Source organism: Boeremia exigua, assembly GCF_020726555.1.
Source record: "Boeremia exigua strain MPI-SDFR-AT-0100 chromosome Unknown C7974scaffold_2, whole genome shotgun sequence".
NCBI lineage: Eukaryota > Fungi > Ascomycota > Dothideomycetes > Pleosporales > Didymellaceae > Boeremia > Boeremia exigua.
This window is the reverse complement of record NW_025763519.1, coordinates 36530-55382: the sequence shown is the minus strand read 5'-3', so window position 1 is coordinate 55382 and position 18853 is coordinate 36530. Positions and strand designations below refer to the sequence as shown.

Below are 18853 nucleotides of genomic sequence, written 5' to 3'. Positions count from 1 at the left end.
TTGAACACAGGGACTATTGATTGATAGTTCTGGGCTAGCGTTCGTGCTGGTCAGCCTCTCGTAGTATTAAACATAGGATATATACTTCGTGAACTAGACATTCCAAGTGGGACTTGACCGATTTAAAGGGCATTCGTTGGTTTTCGCAAACGGATGGGACTGCCGGACTCCGTCGGATCACGTGTCCTGTCAGCAATGAGATTGCAATTCGAAGCGGCGGTGCGTTCATTGTGAGTCTGTTGGTGAGAGCTTACATGATCCTTCGAGGTGTCGGTGACATCGGGTTATTTCATGGGACAGCTGTAAGTTTTCCTTTGGAGTACATTTGTATAATTTCAAACTACTTTTACGCCCACGAGAAATGCTCAGAGTGGAGATAAACTCCCCCAGACTTCGATCCTTTGAGAATGTCAATATTTTCTTTGGCAACCGCATTCCGTACGTCATTCTGCATCGTTGTGGGCCCACAGACATACACGCTCAGCGAAAGGCCTTCTAGCGCAGCTGCTTCGCCTTCTTGATGAACCATAAGGGGCAGATCCGGTCTGCCGGAAAGCTCTTTGCTCGACGTGGCAGTTCGATCTGCCTTGGGTTCAACTTTGATGTTGTCTGAAGATGACGAGGAATCTCTAGCTTCGTCTGCGGACCGCACTCCAGTGGTAGCATTTTCGGCTTCGCCCGTCAGATGTACCTCGATGGCGATGTTGGGTAACTGAAGTGATAATGAGTACTTGGCCAGGAGCTCATTGACCGAGTCCAGGAACCAGCTGCGACTACTAAGGTCTCGCGTTGCAAGGACAACACGCAGCTTCTGGTGAATTTGGTTGCTCTCGAGATCCGCTTTTTCAATCTCCTGATGGGCGGTAAGATCACGGCTAGCAGATTGCTGCCTGCAGAAGAGCTCGAGAAGCGGCAAGATCCACTCAGAGCCGGATCCACCAGCGACGACGAGTAAACGATCTGCTTCATTGAATCTCTGAACGTTGATACCTCCGTACGGACCATCCACAAGTACAGGTACCGCGGTGTTCTGATTCTTTGAAGCATAATCTTGTAGCTTGCGTGTCAAGCCGTGCGAAGGGCGGATGTAGAACACAAGCCCAGAGCCTTCCTTTCCATCTAGCTCAGGAAGTGAGCAGATGGTGAAAGGATGAGACGAGAACGCTTGCAAGCCGAAGCTCGTGAAGCGGAGAAAGCAGTGTTGACCTGGCTTCCAGAGCATGTTGACTGATGGGATGGTGAGACGAATAAAGCCGTTGTTCTCAATGTGTATGTGAGCCTTCTGTGTAAAACCGTACTCGAAGGCGGTTCGAAGCCATGGATAAATGAAGCAAGGCACATATACGGCAGCTGTTGCAATAAAATAGTGCCTGTAGACAGTAAGCATCTAGCGAATACAGGGACAAGTTCTGTCCAAGCCGGACATACCAAGACGTGAGTGTGTAATCACAGTGCCAGAAAAAAACTATGATAAACACGACGACAGCAAAGAAGTGGGTTGCTTTGAAAAACTCGTAGCCGAAGCGCCTGTGATCTGTTAGTAAAACAATTAGATTGCTGGAAGCGCCAGGAAACATACCTAATCACGCTGTGAGATGCGAAAGTCAACCAGGCTTGGAAAACAAGTGCAACGATACCGGTCCAGTAGAACAAGGTGCTCATCATGGTCACCTCCATCACCATGTCATGGAAATGGGTGTGAGCGACGATGAATGGGAAGGTGTGCATCAACGCAAGAACAAAAAAAGCATAAGCGGTCCATCGATGGAATACTTGTATCCTCTCATGTGAAACTCCCGTAGTAAGCGTGATCCAGTTCGCCTTACTTGCAGTTGCACTGCGAAAAATTAGTTGGGAGTAACTAGGAACGTCGAGGAACGTACAAGACAAATGGCATGCATGCTAAAGCCATCCAGCCCGATCTTGTTCCCAATGGCGGCGAGCCACCAAAGTCCTCACTTGGCCAATAGTAAGGCTGTGGTATCAAGTCCATGCCTAGAAACATCAATCGTGAGCCCTGTTCTATGGATTGAGGATAGCTTTATGGCTTACAGAAGAAGTAAACTGTACCAGCAAATCCCAAGAGCAGTAGCCCAATGGGCGCTGAGTTCCAATTTAGCGCTTTGATATGATACCCACGGTAAGACAGGTACCGAATAATTGCGACAAACTTCTGCCAAACCGGAGGGCCTCGAAATCTGCGATATTCGAGGATATAAGACGATACGATATGTCCGATGATGAAGATGCCAAGGGTACTCATGAAGAAAGCCACCGTCGGTAATGCGTAGACGTAATCGGCAATGTACCTAGGGTGCCAGTGTCAGTGTATCACAGAGATGCACGATGAATTTGTGCTACCAGAAGTGCCATCGATGCATATAGTAGTTGCATTGCTCTTCAGTGAATCCATCACAAGTAAAATCGCGACTTCCCGTCAGCTGGAGTGGATATGTGAGCCAGCTCGCCATGAAGTAGTCTTCGACTTGGGTTGAAATGCAGGGAAAAGTGTTCTGCTCTGGAAAGAGCGCCAAAGAAAAGTGTTGTGGATTGGCAGCATAGACCTGGGAAATGTGGGAACCTTGAAATAAGACTTGCCCAAGAGCTGCAGGTCACCTTAAGCTTCATGAACCGAGAGCTTGAGTGTGGATCAACAGCTGCAACGCAACAGCGACTCGGAAGCCTAGCTTCCAGCGCCAAAGCGAGAAACGAGCATGATTCTTTGGCGCAACCAATTGGACTTGCATAATCGACGGAACTCGTGGAGAATGTGATGTTCCACATTGTACCTAATGCAGTTTGACCTAATCCGAGTACGGCCGAAACGAGCTGAGCGAGATTGAGCAAGTTAACGCACTCACTCACCGAGCGCCTGTCATCCGTTGTTATGGCTGGAAGACAACTCACCTGAAGTCTTGAACCGTCGCATCCCTCGGTCCCTAGCCTACCATCTCGTGCAGGTCCAGCAACTCCTTAACATACTTCGCTACCAGGCCTGTCTCCCCACCGGTTCACCATGGACATGTCTATGACTATGGCGATGTCAGCCACGGCAACAGAAGCGATGTCGATGCCCTCGTCAACGTCGTCGTCCTCGATGACGATGATGGGTGCCGACTCGATGGCAATGACCTTTTTCGTGTCCACATCGACACCGCTCTGGTCAACGTCGTTCACGCCTCATAACACTGGACAGTACGCAGGAATCTGTATCTTTCTCATTGTGCTGGCTGCAACGTTTCGACTGTTGATGGCACTTCGAGCCAACTTCTTGGCAATCCTTGCCGCTGTCAAGCAGAACCGGTACAGCGGCCTGATACAAGCACATGCAGTGGAGGGTAAGGCAGCGGCTCGATCCTGGAAAGCAGACGAGGTAGTGATGATGGCGGGACTGGATGTTATAGTTGCCGGCGTGAGCTACTTGCTGTAAGTACATCTGATTGTATGCAATGCGCTGCCTTGGCTAAGCATGGTACAGGATGCTCGCAGTGATGACTTTCAACATCGGATATTTCCTTTCGGTCCTTGGTGGTGTGTTTCTTGGGAGTCTGGTCTGTGGTCGCTTTGTTGGAAGCTCTAGTTCTCACTGAACTCTGCTTGTGACCGACACTATTGTCACTTGGCAGGTCTATATGACCGACGATTGTCCTGCAACTTCTAGCCTTTTGGCGGCATCTCATGAGGCGTCTCGGTCAGTCTGTTGGCCCAGGCACACCTCGGGCTCTGACAGTTCAAAGCAGGGAACCACTTAGTTTAATATATGGGTTGCATCTCTATAGCTCAAGACCTATCATATCCAAGATATTCTATACTCCATACCAATGCTCTCTCGAAGATACCTACACGAGAAAGTCAATTCTTCGCAACGTGGAACCTTGAAACAAGATATTAGGGTTCAGCGCGTTCCAGATCCGACCACAGATGAAATGCCCTTCACTGAACCAAGGAGAAGGCAATCGTGCATGTGCGAAGCTGGGCACCCTGGATCCCGGGCTACTGCCAAAAGGTGCAAATAGGGACCGCACTGACCATTACTAACGTCTTGAACCTGTTGTCGGATCGCGAAGTAAAGTCTGCGTTCGTCAAAGTGTGTAGATTTGAGACCAGTACATGGGATGTGCGTTCCTGCCACCTGTAATCGCTACTAAAAAATAATCTGGATTAAGAGTCCGGAAAGTTTTGTTCGTGTGTCTGCCCTGACATATTTTAGGGCGCAGAGTCGATGTCATGGTGCAGGCCGAAGAGACAAACGAACAAGGTAAGCGAACCATAAGGAAGTCTGAGAAGAAGCTACGCTCATGGTTGTGATACTACAGTGCAAAAGTAGTGCGAGGTTCGGACCGCGGAACGAGATAAGCTGAGTGGCTCACTCACGAAGTTTTCGAATGACAGCCCTTCGAAACAGATCCCTTGGAGGCAGCCTGATTCTCGTGCAATTCCGCCGAGCCTCGCTCCATTCTGATCATGAGCTTTTACCAACACAACTGGTATCTCTTCTTAATGGGTTTCTGACGTTTTCCCAATCTTCACAACAATAAGAATAGATAGGTATAACTGACCAAGCGTTATTTGAATCTTAGCCCCAGGTGATATGGTTCTGCCCTCGGTATGTGGGAGATGCTATTCTACTAGCGATAGACCAGAAGGGTCGACATTATTAAACAGATTGGATATTCGGCATTCTACATGGAGTACTAATGACTAGCACTGAGAGTTCTCCCGAAAGCAGTCTCAAGGCAAACCTTTAGACCTCCAGGTACCTGGTGGTTGTGAAAATTCTCGTAGCCCTGAGCTACGTTTTCGAAGTCATCTAATCACACCGATTAGACAATTAAACACAACATGTATTACAGTTGTCTGTTTTCGCTGACCTTTGTGTCCAAACAGGAACGAGGGATCGTATTTGCCCTCAGTAACCAGATCTAGAAGAAATGGGAAGTACTGAAAGTTTGAGCGTTAGATGTTAGCAATTGCAAGAACCTCAAGTGTGTTTTAGGTAATGCGCACCCACCTTTTCAGCGTAGAGCTGCCCTCCGCGCAGGGTAATTGCCTTTTCCATCAACATTCCAATAGGGAAGTTGTTGGTTGAATAAAAAAAGTCGCCAATCAGAGCGACATTTCCTCCCTTACGCGTTGCTTTAATCACCTCGCTCACAGTGTCCGAGCTATCGCCCTCGAGGCCCAGAGATTTCATAGTCGCGTGAGCAATCGAGTTTGTACTTCTGAATCCACTTGCTTCGATACCGCGGTCCAGACCATGTGGCTCGCGGGACAAGATGTACTCTGCCGGGTCGCCGTGTTCGTTTAAATCGACGGGAATCATGCCGAATGACGCTGCGATACTGAGGCGATGGGTATCCTTATCGACCGCGTAAACCTTTCGCGCTCCACGCAGCTTCGCCAAGCGCTGGATTGAAAGACCGATTGCGCCGCAGCCCCATACGCCAACGACATCATTTTGACCTACTTCTGCCAGCTCGCAGCCGTGCCAGGCGGTAGGTGTCACATCCGCAAGACCGAGCAGCTTTTCAGCTGGCGTCTCCTTTGGAGCTTTGACACATACCAAATCTGCGTTGGGGACGCGACAGTATTCCGCTTGGTTGCCAGGGTATCCTCCAGTGACCATGGAATAGCCGAAGATGCCTGACAGCCGATGTCCGTACATCTGTTCCATCTCCTTGGATGGGTTGGTCCGATCGCAAAGAGAGTACTCTTTGCGCTCGCAGTAGAAGCACTCGCCACAAGCAATGACCGGCAAGATGATCACCCGGTCCCCAGCTTTTAGCTTGTTGACCTCAGGGCCGACATCCTCGACGATACCGATGGCTTCATGGCCCATGATCAAGCCTTTCTCCATCACTTGGTTCATGTCGCCAGCGTACATGTGCAGATCCGAGCCGCATATGGTGCAATGAGTGATGTGTACAATGACATCTTTAGGCGCGGTGATAGTGGGTTTAGGGACAGTGTCCAGTTTGATCGACTTTTTACCGGTCCAGACAGCTGCCTTCATCTTCTCAGTAGGATGCGGCTTGTACGCCGTTGTGCGAATCGGTCTTCAAGCCGTGTCAAAATGCTTCTTTGTATACCCTTGGCTGTGATTCACTTACTCCGAAACTTCTGTCATGATCAAAGTTTGAGATTAAAAGGCCTGTGGTGTTAAGCAATGTTATTGGTGTTGGGGCACGAAGCTGCTTTCTCTTCGTTATTTAGGAAAGTCTGTCTAGGATAGTAAAGATGATAGGGTTGGAGTTGCTGATTTACTGATTCAAAGGCATCTCACATTAAATGTACAGCATAATTCGTGTCCGCCCTTGAAAACGTTTATCTCACTCTTGTGTCACTATGATCCGTCTGGCAAGCCATTACCATGATTATAATAATGTTTACTAAATGCATGCACAAGATATGATGACATCGAATATGCCTAATTGTTATAGATCATGCTCATCCTGACGTCTCGTCTAGCCTAAAATATTCGGAAACTTTGCAGGGGACCCATGAACAAGCGAGATTCGCCTACCACTTCCAAGAACAAACGATCACCATCATCATGTGAGTGTTATGAAGAGGAGTGACTAATCTGAGAGGAGATGTTCGCTCACCTGGGAAATTCATAGGGTCCCAAGTATAGAGTAGATCTCGTATATCATTTCAAACGTCATGAAGCAAGCAGCCCAGTTCCTACATATCATCTTATGTACGCTGACGGTATTTCCAACAATGAAACTTCCCTAAGGGAGTACCTTCTCGATGAGATAAAGCCGTTACGCGATTAAAGGTGAACAATAGACCTGAACCATACCTCACTTGGACTTTGGAGACCGTGTTCGTACAAATAGATCACTTGTCCGTTCAATTCGTAGCCACTAGTATCAATCTGTCAAATGGTATTGCTACAAGTGATCTCAGTTGACCGCTGCCGAACATTTTCCGATAGTTCCCTCCCACGGCTTAAGATCGATCGTGTGTCCCGCACCAATTCTGTGGTCACTGAGCGGATAATTGCCGATGATCCATTCCTTTACAGTGTGGTTCCCAAAGCCGGACCACTCCAGGTGGTTACCAGTGAAGTTAGTAATGGTGATCCAGCTTTCCTCCGCCGAAAAGCGTCGGAACGCTACTACATCTTTGTTCTTTGAGTCTAGGATCTCAAATCCTCCGTAAACAAAGACGTCCTTGTGAGTCTTGCGCAGCTCTATGCAACGTTTCCAGTAAGATAAGACAGACTGTGGGTTCTCAGCTTGTGCCTGAACATTGACATAATGGTAATCATCATTGACTCTCATCCACGGCTTGACACCTTCTTTACAGAATCCAGCATTCGAGGAAGCGTCCCACTGCATCGGAGTTCGTGTGTGATCACGAGCTTTGAGTTGGATGAGCCTTCGCGCATAGTCCAGTTTCCGATAGTTGTTGGCGTATTGGTGACTGGCGCTATTTCGCGTCGATGAGTCAGAACAGTACCACAATCCCTAGGAACATACACTTACGCTCTCCAATACCTCTGAGTCTCAATATCCTTGTACTCCGTGATTGGCCAATCTGGGGGAATGTTGCGCATTCCTAATTCTTCGCCTTGGTATATATACTCAGTCCCCCCAAGCGTCGTGTGTTTGGTGCAAATCATTTTAGCAGCCTTTTCGCGCCATTCATCGCTATCATCAGCAAATCTTGAAATGGATCTTGGTGAGTCATGATTCTCGCAAAAGATTGCGTTCCATCCATCCTTCTCAATCATCAAAAGTTGAGTTCGCTCATGGATTCTTGCCATGTCAGAAGCACTCCACTCTTGATATGACCATTTTGAATGGCCAGGTTGGTTGTCCAGGTTCAACAGCTCGAATAAGAAGATCATGTTCAGGGATCCCTGTAATCCAACAGTGCGGATGATCTCATCCTCGTCGTTTATGAAAGGCATCTCTCCAACTGTGATGGTGTCGTAATTGTCAAGTACCTGTCGCATCTCATGAAGGAACTCATCCATCCGCGGCCCATTGGCAAAATATTCACCGCCTGGTTGATAATCCTGGCCTGGTATCACCGTTTTGGCATCCGGGAAACTCTGGACCTTAGAAATGTGATCTATGACATCCATGCGAAAGCCAGAGACTCCCCGATCCAACCAAAAACGCATAATATCATGCACAGCCTCTCGGACATCTTCACTTTCCCAGTTGAGATCTGGCTGCTCCCGCGAAAATATGGACAGATAGTATTCTTGGCTTTTTTGGTCCCATTCCCAGGCTGATTCGGTCGTGTCCAAGGTGCGGCACCAGTTGTTAGGAGGATGGATGTTACCATCGAGGTCCTTCTTGCCCTTCCTCCAGATGTACCAGTCTCTCTTCAGACTGTTAGTGCCTGACCTTGACTCGAGAAACCAGTCGTGCTGTCAATACATGAGCACTCAAGTTAGGCTGATTGATCACTTATAATATACCTGGTCCGAAGTGTGGTTCACCACAAGATCCATCATGAGCTTCATATCCCGTTGCCGGAGCTCCGAAATCAGCTCATCAACGTCCGCCAAGGTACCATACTTTGGGTCGATGTCCTTGTAGTCAGAAATATCGTATCCCATATCTATCTGGGGGCTTTTGTAGACTGCTGGAGGCTTAGAAAGTATCTCTCCTACGAAATGGAGACGGCCTACTTGGAGATGTCCAGATTACATCAACTTCATCCATTTTATTAGCATATTATGCGATCGAGTCTGGTGGTACTTGCCCCCAAGTGTTTTCAAGTAGTTCAGTGACTCTGTAATACCGCGCACATCACCATGACCATCGTGGTTTGTGTCGCGGAAAGAGGCAGGATAGATCTAAGATACTTTTAGTTTCTGTAAGAAAGGAGAGCTACTTGCAAGAAGTTACTTGATAAACTACACTTTCCTTCCACCAAAGTCGCTTGCTTTTGACTACACCAGGCTTTGCCATATCAATGGAGAGATTGCTGCTCCCACTGAATCGTCTGTTCTGGTGGACAACGCTCGGAAAATGAGGGCGGAGCAGACAAGGACGCCAAAAAGAAGTTTTTTGTGTAGTAAAATGTCTGCGTAGGTGTCTCATAGAGAGTGAGATTACCTGGGCGAGAACGTGGAGTACCTTCGTTCTACGGCTTCGGGCTGGCTAATATACGTCTGTCAACTCGAGGATAGGCTGACGTCGATATGATATAAAGAATCGTGTGATAAATCACCAACGTCACAAATGAATAGGCGTTTGTATGGAGATTTTTTGATTGGCAGCTGAAGGGATCAGATAATCAGATGATGATGTGGCCTGCCAAGAATATAATCATGATGAAGAGCTTCGCCAGTACTAACCTGGTTGCTCATTGCTTTGTAACGGATCTCGCTTCAGTAATATGTGGCGTTATGAACGTAGACCTTGCAGGATATCAGAATCATTCATGTTTGGTAGTGATCGGTACTTCTCACCAACACGTATTAACAAATGTCGAAAATTTTCGTTAAACGCAAGTTGATTAATTCATTCCATGCTCAAGTTGACCAACGCTCACGAGATTGCATGCTTCTAGCCCGCCCGTAATGGTAGATCTATCAACCATCTTTCAAGTTCCCTTTCGTCAATATCCCAGAGCCACTTCTGCGTCACGCTCCGCACCTTGTCTGAAAGCCTCTCGTACTCATCTTTATCACTCATCCGCCTGTTCAAAGTCTTCTTCCATGGCTGGGTGTCTTGCCTAGGTACAATATATTCCCCCTCTTCGTCAAGTTCTCCTTGGATAGGGACAACGGGAATGACATGATCAAGTCCGAGCATAGCCTCAGTAAGTGCGCCTGCATCGGATGAAATGACTGGGATGCCGCGGAGGTGGGCTTCGATGACTACAATTCCCCACGCTTCAAACCAGAGAGAGGGAACCAGGAGCACTTTGATATCTCGCCATGCCTCTTCCATGTCTGTGCAAGATGACCGTATTCTAAAGATTGATGATTAGGCCTATGTTATTCTTACTTGGTTAGAAGAAAGTTACTTACGTGAGGTTGCGCAGTGTTGTCAATTCTTCACCAACTCTGTCGTCAAAGCCCCAGCTCTTGTAGACCAAGAATTCGTGCTGAGGACACATCTTCGCCAGACTGGCAAGAATCTGAGAACCTTTGACTTTACAAGGATTAATCATACCGACAAATCTTTTGTTCCAATTGTGGAGGTGGATCGGCATTCCGTGCGTTCTCTCATCTAGATATGTCCAAGGATGGTGCACAAGGAACTTTGTAGCCAGCCGCCCATGCGTCAAAGCGTATGTTTTAATAGCATTGGAAACGCTCCATACACCGTCAAGCTCTTGAAGGAGCTTAGACTCGCATGGCGAGCTTACGTGACCAGGCATACCGCCGAAAAAGGGACCAAAGGGCAGTTGTTCCGCAGTATGTATGACGGCAATGCGGCAAGCTTTGAGATTAGGTAGCTCTAGAGCCGAGGTGGCTTGCATGGAGAGACCATCGTTGAAGATGATGTGTGTCGGCGCGAATCGTATGGTTTCTTGTTGCAAGAAAAGGACGTAGTCATGTAGCCGTGCTGATAGTCGTCTTTCCTAATCCAGAGGGAAAAGCAGTATTAGTTCATGATGCCACTCTTGAGTGATTAGTGCATACCTCGATATACGCTGCTGTTTCCTTGGATATCACGTTGTGGATATCTATCTTCCCACCGAAGGCTTCGTCGAAGGCTTCTTTGTCCAATGCTACGATCTGAACACCATCTTCCAAAGCCAGATAATCTACATTGACGTCAATTCCAGGCTGTCCATGCTCATCTCGCAGATGCAGCCGCTTCGAACAATGTTCCGGATCCCGATCCCCATACCTGGCCAAGGTCTGAACATAAGTATCCACCTCACCACGATGGGGGTAACATAGTTGGCGGACAGAGTGGCCGCGGGAAGCCAAAAAACGTAGGAAACACAGGTTTGCTTTATAACCGCCAGATGAGGAGAATAAACCCTTTGCAGTTTGAATGAGGAAGACTTTCAAGCGATTGCCGTTAGAATCACAAACCGAGGCACTCGAAGAGTTTTCGTATGAGTAGGAGGGAGCTGATGACGGAAATAGGTGAATGATCGGGTCAGAATCTGTTGTTGCTATGCGAGATCCTACCATTTTAACGTAGCAGTATGGGTTCTTGCAGTGTAGAAGAGTGGCAGATTATTGCGGTAATGGTAAACACCAGGGGCCTAGGAGCTTTTAATTTTGAGATGCGACAACCACACCAATCCGATTTCTGCGAAGAGCAAATATCACAAAAATGTCAGAATTCGTAATAGCAGGCCCTTGAATCAATAAGATCAATACCGTTGGCCCTTGGCTCAGATCTCTCTGCTGCAAATCATACTTCGTGACCCGTTTCCGACGACCGGTATCGTAATTAAGAATAGAATCCTAGGTCCCGCGGAATAGCGGTGGGGGAAGTCTCCTAGCTGAATGCGAAGAGCCTCATTGCTTCAGACATGGGAAGTGTACTACAGTCACAACGTACAACTCTCACTCTATTGTTCCTAGAAGATTCGGATGGGCGCTGTTTGGCATCTGATGCACACCTATGTACACACTATTTGAGCAAATTCTTTACAAGCATGCCTTGAAGGTATTCCCACTGCAGCCCTGGGAGTCGGACTTAGGCGAAGTTTGAAGACAACGACTGTCCTATCAATTACCTGACTCAAAATGCATTTATTACGAGCAACATCACTCATTGTCATCAGATCTGACTTGCCATACAACGGGTGGAGCCCCATTAGCCGGTCGCGACAGCAGGTAAATTCCTTGCTAGGCCATACAACTCTTCAGTCTGCAACAGGCTTCACAAGTGAATCAAAGAAGTACTTTCGATCTGCCCAGATTGCCTGCCGCGGCTGTCACGTACAAAATTATTTCCATAACCCAGTTCAGCAGCCGAGTGAGTTCGGCCCGCATCACGGTAGTGACAGTTGTCCGTCCAAATTGTGTTGCCGCGTCCTAGAATACGCTGGCTGTCAAAAACGGGCGCATGAGCCGTTGTCAGACATGCGCATAGTATTACGGTACTGGTAGCGCGCCGCGGGGCTTCGTGATATTCCGCTTTCAGGTTGGCGCCACGGGCCCTCACGATGTTTCGCATCGACACGGAACATCCGAATTGCGAAGCAACCGTCTGTAGATCTCGTTAAACACCCATGCACATCTTGGAAAGTTCGACGAGGCGGCACACCTTCCGAATGGCTCATAACCCTGCAAGCATGAGGCGCTACAGCCCCGTTACCGCTGTTGCCAATGGACACCATATGTCTTCGGCGCCGTAACGGTATTTCTTGTAAGGCTGTAGAGTCACGATATCGTCATTCTGGCATCCTGTCACATTCCGTTGTTCAGGATTGGAAGGTCGCACAAAGAAATCGCCAAGTTTTACCCCAAGCGTACTAAGCCAAGGCTCAGCGGGGTTCATGATTTGCCCGGAAAATATCACCGGGAATCCAATGACATTGTCCTTAACCCATGTTCACGATCTCCCATGCTTACCTAGGTATGCAAGACTTACATAGTAGCTGTTCCGCGGCTCCTAGGATTGCGTGAGCTCGTATTCAGGTCCAACATATGTCTCAGTCTGCATGCAGATGCATCTTCTTGCATACGATCGAGATCCAGGGTTCGAAGAAGCACTCTTTGCGCGCTTACAAGTAAAAATTGGTTCAAGATATGCCACTTATCAATCGCAATCCTCTAATCATTACTTAGGTGGCTTACATGTCGCACAGACGCACACTCTAGCTAACCAGGTAGCCCCGGTACATTGAGGATCAGCTACTACGTACGATGGTACCAATCATCATGTATCCTAGGTTTTTTCTCTGAATACAACAAGCCAATCGCTTGCCAAAAGCGGCATTGCCGAGAGCTGCATGTCCAGATATATCTCATGGTAGAATTTTACATACTGGACCTTTCGTATCTTATCAAATAGTTGTCCTGGTCAGGCTCATGGTGTGTCAATCGCTTGACCCCTGAATCTCAGTATCACTGTCCCAATTTTCGATCTTATAGAAATCTCCGGAGTCCCTCTCGCCACTTGCATCTTACCGAATCCGCACCAAGCCTTCTAGAAGTACAAAACTGATTCAAAGGGGAACGGCTCCAACTCACTGTTAGTGATATCTCTGCTTGAATTGTTGAGTGAGTCTTGCAATAGCTCTGTGGGCATGCTGCTGGATAGATCGTCTAACATTCCCATGCAGCGATTGGGCACAATAATTCGAGTACGATGGAATCCACCACACTGCACCATCCCGGGTGGGCAGCGGCCCCTTCTTCCGCCTCAAGTGATCCTTTTTCACAATATCAGCATGATAAATACGAAGACGTTTACAGTGTCCTAGACCAGACCACGGGCCTCCCTCACCTGCTCAATCCAAACTCGCTTTCTACAACCGATGCCTCGAAACACAATGCGCAAACAACTTTCGCAACTACCCGTGGCGAATTGACTCAAGTGGGCTCTACTTCTGCAGATGAAATTTCGCAGGAAACTTTGTGGCCTTGGGAACAATTGCAATTGGACGCTTTACAACAAGAAGATCGGCCACTCTTTGGTCAAGATACATTGCAGTCAATCTGGACAGATGTCGAGTCGAGTATAGAAGCTCCATATGAACTGGTGAAAGCTGGTGACAACAGCACCACACGACCAATGATCAATAATGACTTTGCGAAACGTAGGCGTGGCAGACCCAGACTATACCCTTCGCCCACCGGACTAAATGACTTCGATGTCACTTCAGATACAGTTCCAGAATTACGCAAGTCTCAACTCGAAAAGAATCGCCTCGCGGCCGAGAAATGTCGACGGCGCAGGAAAGAGTACATTGCTGGGCTTCTGGCAGAAGCGTCAACAGCATCCTCTAAGAACGAAGCCCTAAAGGCAGAGGTAGCCTCTCTACGTGAGGAGCTGCTAAACATCAAAAATGAAATTCTGCGCCATGCTGGATGCGGATCCCCTATCATTGATGGATATATTGCTAGAACTGCAGGAACTCAGCTCAATGCCGAGGCCACATCCAGAGTACTGCCACGCCGGGACTCAGGTCAGGAATCAAGCGATGGACGATCGGACGTTACTCCAAAAGATCCTGCAACTGAAAAAGAGTCTGCAGCACTTTCTAACCTAGATAAACCGAGCTTCAACATGAGCAAATATGTATACGATGTCGACGTGTTCGAGCTCCTTGACGAGTTTGTGCACACGGGGGAAGATAACTGAGGGGAATCTTGAAGGATCAATCGAGAGTGAAGTTTTCCGGTGTTCGGGAGATCATCGAATGAAGACTTTTCAAACCAGAAATATGGAGATAAGTGACTTGAGAGTGATTGAGTCTGTATGAGCCCGCCTCTTACTTCAGTGGGCCTTTGCCCTGGTTCCCAACTGTCGGAAGGCTGTAACCGCCGCCACTGGCTTTCAATCCCTCGATTGCGCCACCTTTCTCGTGTTCAGGGAATGGTGCAGTCTTCTCGGCACGAGCAACCTGTGAAGTCTGCAATCGTTGTAAGAATCAAGAAATGATGTGTAGCTGGGGTGTGTCATGGGCACCTCTCTAGGCCCTGCTCCGTGCAAGATGTCATGTTCTGCCTCCTTGAAAGGACCATTGTCGGAACTTCCGTCTCCCTGTCGAGGCATGTTGGTCGAGGTAGCTTGTAAAAGGTCCTTTCGTGAAAATAGAGTTTGTTTGTACCGCGGTAGAAGTTCCTGGGCTTGAACGTGCAAGAGAGGGAAGTGCGAGCGCAGACCTAATAAGATTTTGGATGCGGATGAGTTGACGTAGGTATGACAATTAGGTCTATCGTTACGATTGATACGCAATTTTGGACATTATGTGACATAATTTACTATCAGCGTACCTCGTCTCGACTGCCCTGTATCAGCTGTTTAAACCCACCGAATTTGTGAACTGTGATGCGCATTAATCTTCCCTGACGCATGTCTACGTTTTGCCACAATGAGAGCGGCAATCGTGGCTGGGTTCTAATGATTGTTCATTCTGATCGTGATTATCCAAGTTATCGCGCGGGAGGGGCATAAGGCAGCTATTGATTGAGAGAACGTCATCTTGAAACATGTATTCCGTACCCGGACAGGTCTTACAACAAGATCGGTAGAACACGGAAATTTATTAAAGACTTTGTATAGGCTCCGGTAAGATCATTGCGCGAGCGTTCTCGAGTCCTTGGATTAGTGTACCAAATGGGACCAAATGCAATGCACCATGGCAAGCAACCAAATCGTTGTAACAAACGCCATTGTCAAGCTGCCTGCTCCTTATAGATGCTCCACCGTGTTGTAAACAGGGTATTGTACATTCATCGATTGTGTCTTTTCACAGCTCTTTCACCTCGTCAATCTGAAGTCAGCCTTTCCTGTGATGTCCTTGATCTCCTCAAACTTCGTGCCCATCTTGACGATCGAGTACCGGATTAATCGAGGATCGAGCGACATGGTCTTTCGCAGGGAATGTTGTGTGCGCGCACTCGAGTCGAAGCGCATGATGAAGTGGTGGCCATAGTGGTGAGTCGACTGCAACTTCTTCGCGGCCTTCGGCAGGAGGAAAGTGCCCCAGTTCGAGACGCCGCGCACGACACCGTTCCGCTCGAGAACCATCTTGCCGGCGGTTTTGGCGATTCTGCACGTCTTGTATTAGCACAGGTCCCTGTATTCTGCGCCGGAATGGCAATGGTAATGCATACTCTTTTACTTCAGAGAGGTGGCCAGGCCGTACCTGCCGCTGTCAGCATGCCATCATGACTGGCGATCGTGTCGCAATGCTATACATACCACTCCGATCATCTCGTACAACATCTTGACCTCGTTGTTGGTGTTGCCGTTGCGGTCGTGCTTTCCCTCGCGAAAAGTGGTCGCTTTCGGAAAACGTTCGCGCGCGACTTCCCAATCGCCAGCTCCGCCAATCTAGCGCGCCTTGGCACGGTCATTATCGCAGTGGCAGCTCCCCGAAGCTTCGTGGATTCTGTAATTGATTCTCCCACGCACAGGATTATTCACAAAATGGCTTCCCGATTTGCTGTCGCTCGCGCTGCGCGACAATTGACCTCAGCTGCTGCGAAGAGGCCGAGCGCCTTTGTCTGCCAGCAGTGGAAGCAGTCCGCTCAGGCACCGCGGCTATTCACGGTGTCTGCCCAATGTATGCATTTCGAGCTCTGCAAGAGCAATTGCGCAGAGAACTGAGGAGGCTGACCTCGAGAAGTAAAGGAGAAGAAGTACACTGAAGACCACGAATGGATTGAGGCGTCCGCTGATGGCAAGACATGTACGTCCAGATGCTCCGCCAGCTCTGTCATCTTGCGACGCAACTGCACGATCACACATAGCAAAGCTCTATGAATACTGACGCCAGTGGTAGACACTCTTGGTATCTCTGAATACGCTGCGAAAGCTCTCGGCGACGTCGTATACATCGAACTTCCCCAGGTAGATCTCGAGGTCGGAGAGGGTGACGCAATTGGCGCTGTCGAGTCCGTCAAGTCTGCTTCAGACATTCTCACACCTGTGAGCGGGACCGTCGCAGAGGTCAATTCGGCACTTGAGGAAAAGCCGGGCAGCATCAACAAGGACCCAGAGGGCAATGGTTGGATCGCCAAGATCACTGTGTCAGAGGAACCTGCTGGCAAGCTGATGAGCGAGGTTGAGTACAAAGAATTCACAGAGGAGCCGTAAGCAAACGCAGAACCATGTAACTCTACGAAGTGAACAACGAAGCAATGTCATTGGCCGCATCGACTATTTACAAGCATCAGTCCGTATGACGGCCTCAAGATTGCTGACCCATAAGAAGACCCATAAGAAGACCCATGTGCATCTAGTCTACACATACTTCGCCTGCCATCCTAGCAAACGGGACACGCTAGCAATACGACACGTCCACGTTGGTCGGCAAGCATCAACAACGCAAATTCTGGAGTTGTGGCTACTACTGACTCATCGAAATGCGCAAAGGATATAGCAAAGTTAGTCACCACGTCGAAGCATGATGCGACGCATAAGCAGCCAGTCCCATTGAAGGGCGCAAGATTAATGAGCTCGACTTTGTCGTGGCTCGTTGACCTGAACTTGTATCCCAAGAGCACAAGCCTCCCAACACAGATCCGTCTCAAATGCGACATGCAACATAGGTCAAAGAATGTCACTGGTGCCCAGAGACGGATCATGCGATCACCACTAGGTGTGCTTGTAAGTAAGGTCGTAGAGCCGGGACGCGCAGTCCGTGATGGAACGCTACCTGAGGCTGAAGCAAACGTCGCCCCACCTTTCCCCGCCAAGGGTCTCAATGGTCCTGAAACCACACGCGAAACTGACCATCGCCAGCCCCACACCAAGATGGTCTTCGGCCGTTGCACGATCGCCCAGCTGTGCCCAGCTGTCTTCCGGATTGTGGCTTGATTTCGCCGAGGCCAGTTTCAAACAAGCTTTCATCACCGCCGGTCAAGCCTTTGAGAGCTATGCACCGACCTGCAAAGGGCACTGGACAAGCAATTGAGACGCCTTATCTCGAACATGTAGCAAGCTTATGAAACTGGAGCTCCCGTTCTCCCGTAGCGGAGGCGGGGTCAATGCTCTTGGTATAACAATACAAGTTGCCTCCATGTGAGCTTGGAATGGAACCAGATTATCTACTCAAAATGCCGTTTATCAACTCGAAAGGTGCGTCAACGCTTGGTCACACATTCAGGTAAGTCACTGTGAAGTCGTCAGACTTCGCGAATATACAGCTGACGATATCTAGGAATTTCGACCAGACAATCATCACAGTCAAGGTTGGAGTGAAAGATGACCAGGAGCCATTCAGTTGCCACAAGGAGTTGCTGCGCCGGTGCTCGACGCATTTCGATCAACGCCTAAGCGACAATAGACCTTCACCTTATAAAAGCTCGGGTTCATCACTTGAGCTTGAGGATGTGAGCCCTGATGTCTTCGATGCTTTCATGATGTGGCTATACACCGGCTTCATCCCACACCATCTCATTGAGGGCGGTAAAGAAGTCCATCCACCTACACATGCTATCGGTACGAACGGAATGGATGGCACGACACCATACCAACAAGAAAGCGAGGACGTTGACACAGCATCCTGGGGTATCAGTCTTGAAAACGACGACGTAGCCAGTCCAACTTCGAGCGGGAAAGCTCCCAGCGTTTCCGAGGCAGTAAGCGCCGAGAAACTTTCTGGTGACAACAGCGACGCCGAGAAGCCACTGCCTACACCGCCAGTCCGAAATCCAGCAGAGAAACCCGAGATTCCCAAAGAGACCCTTTGCCCCTGCTGTTCGCGTCCATACAAATGGCGCGGCCTCGAAGGCTTCTTGGAACGTCGCTTCATCGCACTATACACATTCGCACATCGCTATTCAATCCCAGCGCTTCGCCGTGCGGTGCTCCTTGCATGGCAGACGAATGATGAGATCCTGCAATCCATGCCAGACCACAGTAACGTCATTGCGGCGTACGCAGACTTACCACCCGATTCACCTCTCTGCCGATATTTTCTTGACATGTATACTGTGTATTGGAACCCCGACAAAGACAACGAATTCTCCATTCCACTGCGGAGCCAGTTGCCGCAGGCGTTCCTGTTCGAGCTGGTGACGGTGCTAGCCAAAGGTGAGAGGCCAAAGACAGAGAAAGAATGGTGCGAATTCCATGAGCACGAAAGTGAAGAAGAGAGGAAGGCTTGCTGCGAGGGGCTGGGCAAAGATCCGGTAGCAGGAAAGGCGCTACGGAGGATCAGAGACAGCAAGGGGTGGAAGGGTTTGGTGTTGAAAAAGGGGAAGCGTTGAACAGATCAAGTGAGTAGA

At 48.8% G+C, this 18853-nt stretch overlaps 10 protein-coding genes across 10 annotated transcripts; 4 read left to right on the top strand and 6 right to left on the bottom strand.

Annotated features, from left to right (window-relative positions):
• Positions 1-346: 346 nt before the first annotated feature.
• C7974DRAFT_302291 (FAD-binding domain-containing protein) lies at positions 347-2471 on the bottom strand (the record flags this gene model as incomplete). Its single annotated transcript, XM_046137896.1, has 6 exons — positions 347-1370; positions 1429-1527; positions 1580-1837; positions 1884-1995; positions 2053-2309; positions 2362-2471. 6 exons carry the CDS (start codon positions 2469-2471, stop codon positions 347-349), a joined length of 1860 nt encoding a protein of 619 aa, XP_046000951.1.
• Positions 2472-3121: 650 nt separating this feature from the next.
• C7974DRAFT_446239 (Ctr copper transporter) lies at positions 3122-3590 on the top strand (the record flags this gene model as incomplete). The annotated part of the gene is made up of 2 exons (XM_046145589.1): positions 3122-3426; positions 3479-3590. 2 exons carry the CDS (start codon positions 3122-3124, stop codon positions 3588-3590), a joined length of 417 nt encoding a protein of 138 aa, XP_046000950.1.
• Positions 3591-4675: 1085 nt separating this feature from the next.
• C7974DRAFT_326747 (chaperonin 10-like protein) lies at positions 4676-6247 on the bottom strand. Its single transcript, XM_046138995.1, has 4 exons — positions 6111-6247; positions 5012-6056; positions 4872-4941; positions 4676-4810 (listed from the first exon to the last, which is right to left on the bottom strand). Exons 1-4 carry the CDS (start codon positions 6125-6127, stop codon positions 4695-4697), a joined length of 1248 nt encoding a protein of 415 aa, XP_046000949.1. The 5' UTR covers positions 6128-6247; the 3' UTR covers positions 4676-4694.
• A 661-nt stretch (positions 6248-6908) lies between these two features.
• Positions 6909-8936, bottom strand: C7974DRAFT_430545 (alpha-glucosidase; the record flags this gene model as incomplete). The annotated part of the gene is made up of 5 exons (XM_046144712.1): positions 6909-7437; positions 7494-8389; positions 8441-8604; positions 8728-8821; positions 8874-8936. 5 exons carry the CDS (start codon positions 8934-8936, stop codon positions 6909-6911), a joined length of 1746 nt encoding a protein of 581 aa, XP_046000948.1.
• Positions 8937-9536: 600 nt separating this feature from the next.
• On the bottom strand, positions 9537-11153 carry C7974DRAFT_446230 (uncharacterized protein; the record flags this gene model as incomplete). The annotated part of the gene is made up of 3 exons (XM_046145588.1): positions 10622-11153; positions 10004-10560; positions 9537-9945 (listed from the first exon to the last, which is right to left on the bottom strand). The coding sequence occupies exons 1-3, from the start codon at positions 11123-11125 to the stop codon at positions 9537-9539; spliced, it is 1470 nt and encodes a 489-aa protein (XP_046000947.1). The 5' UTR covers positions 11126-11153.
• A 1813-nt stretch (positions 11154-12966) lies between these two features.
• On the top strand, positions 12967-14353 carry C7974DRAFT_92873 (uncharacterized protein). The gene is made up of 2 exons (XM_046147534.1): positions 12967-13171; positions 13234-14353. Exon 2 carries the CDS (start codon positions 13260-13262, stop codon positions 14253-14255), a length of 996 nt encoding a protein of 331 aa, XP_046000946.1. The 5' UTR covers positions 12967-13171; positions 13234-13259; the 3' UTR covers positions 14256-14353.
• Positions 14354-14385: 32 nt separating this feature from the next.
• Positions 14386-14669, bottom strand: C7974DRAFT_408559 (uncharacterized protein; the record flags this gene model as incomplete). The annotated part of the gene is made up of 2 exons (XM_046143338.1): positions 14386-14526; positions 14583-14669. The coding sequence occupies 2 exons, from the start codon at positions 14667-14669 to the stop codon at positions 14386-14388; spliced, it is 228 nt and encodes a 75-aa protein (XP_046000945.1).
• A 215-nt stretch (positions 14670-14884) lies between these two features.
• C7974DRAFT_384568 (37S ribosomal protein Mrp17) lies at positions 14885-16024 on the bottom strand. The gene is made up of 3 exons (XM_046140851.1): positions 15822-16024; positions 15734-15765; positions 14885-15669 (listed from the first exon to the last, which is right to left on the bottom strand). Exons 1-3 carry the CDS (start codon positions 15843-15845, stop codon positions 15378-15380), a joined length of 348 nt encoding a protein of 115 aa, XP_046000944.1. The 5' UTR covers positions 15846-16024; the 3' UTR covers positions 14885-15377.
• A 25-nt stretch (positions 16025-16049) lies between these two features.
• Positions 16050-16718, top strand: C7974DRAFT_303176 (glycine cleavage system H protein, mitochondrial precursor; the record flags this gene model as incomplete). Its single annotated transcript, XM_046137934.1, has 3 exons — positions 16050-16185; positions 16249-16311; positions 16405-16718. 3 exons carry the CDS (start codon positions 16050-16052, stop codon positions 16716-16718), a joined length of 513 nt encoding a protein of 170 aa, XP_046000943.1.
• Positions 16719-17500: 782 nt separating this feature from the next.
• C7974DRAFT_92818 (uncharacterized protein) lies at positions 17501-18849 on the top strand. Its single transcript, XM_046147533.1, has 2 exons — positions 17501-17730; positions 17785-18849. Exons 1-2 carry the CDS (start codon positions 17657-17659, stop codon positions 18833-18835), a joined length of 1125 nt encoding a protein of 374 aa, XP_046000942.1. The 5' UTR covers positions 17501-17656; the 3' UTR covers positions 18836-18849.
• Positions 18850-18853: the final 4 nt, after the last annotated feature.

What these genes read in the sequence shown, in the direction of transcription:
- C7974DRAFT_92818 (XM_046147533.1), top strand. Translation starts at nt 17,657, where the DNA reads ATGGAACCAGATTATCTACTCAAAATGCCGTTTATCAACTCGAAAGGT. An exon ending in ACGCTTGGTCACACATTCAG is followed by an intron (nt 17,731 to 17,784) that starts GTAAGTCACTGT and finishes GACGATATCTAG; the next exon opens with GAATTTCGACCAGACAATCA.
- C7974DRAFT_326747 (XM_046138995.1), bottom strand. An exon ending in GGCAGCTCTACGCTGAAAAG is followed by an intron (nt 4,942 to 5,011) that starts GTGGGTGCGCAT and finishes TCAAACTTTCAG; the next exon opens with TACTTCCCATTTCTTCTAGA. An exon ending in GTTCCTGTTTGGACACAAAG is followed by an intron (nt 4,811 to 4,871) that starts GTCAGCGAAAAC and finishes CGGTGTGATTAG; the next exon opens with ATGACTTCGAAAACGTAGCT.
- C7974DRAFT_384568 (XM_046140851.1), bottom strand. Translation starts at nt 15,845, where the DNA reads ATGTTGTACGAGATGATCGGAGTG. An exon ending in TGTACGAGATGATCGGAGTG is followed by an intron (nt 15,766 to 15,821) that starts GTATGTATAGCA and finishes TGACAGCGGCAG; the next exon opens with GTACGGCCTGGCCACCTCTC. An exon ending in CACCTCTCTGAAGTAAAAGA is followed by an intron (nt 15,670 to 15,733) that starts GTATGCATTACC and finishes CAAGACGTGCAG; the next exon opens with AATCGCCAAAACCGCCGGCA.
- C7974DRAFT_92873 (XM_046147534.1), top strand. Translation starts at nt 13,260, where the DNA reads ATGGAATCCACCACACTGCACCATCCCGGGTGGGCAGCGGCCCCTTCT.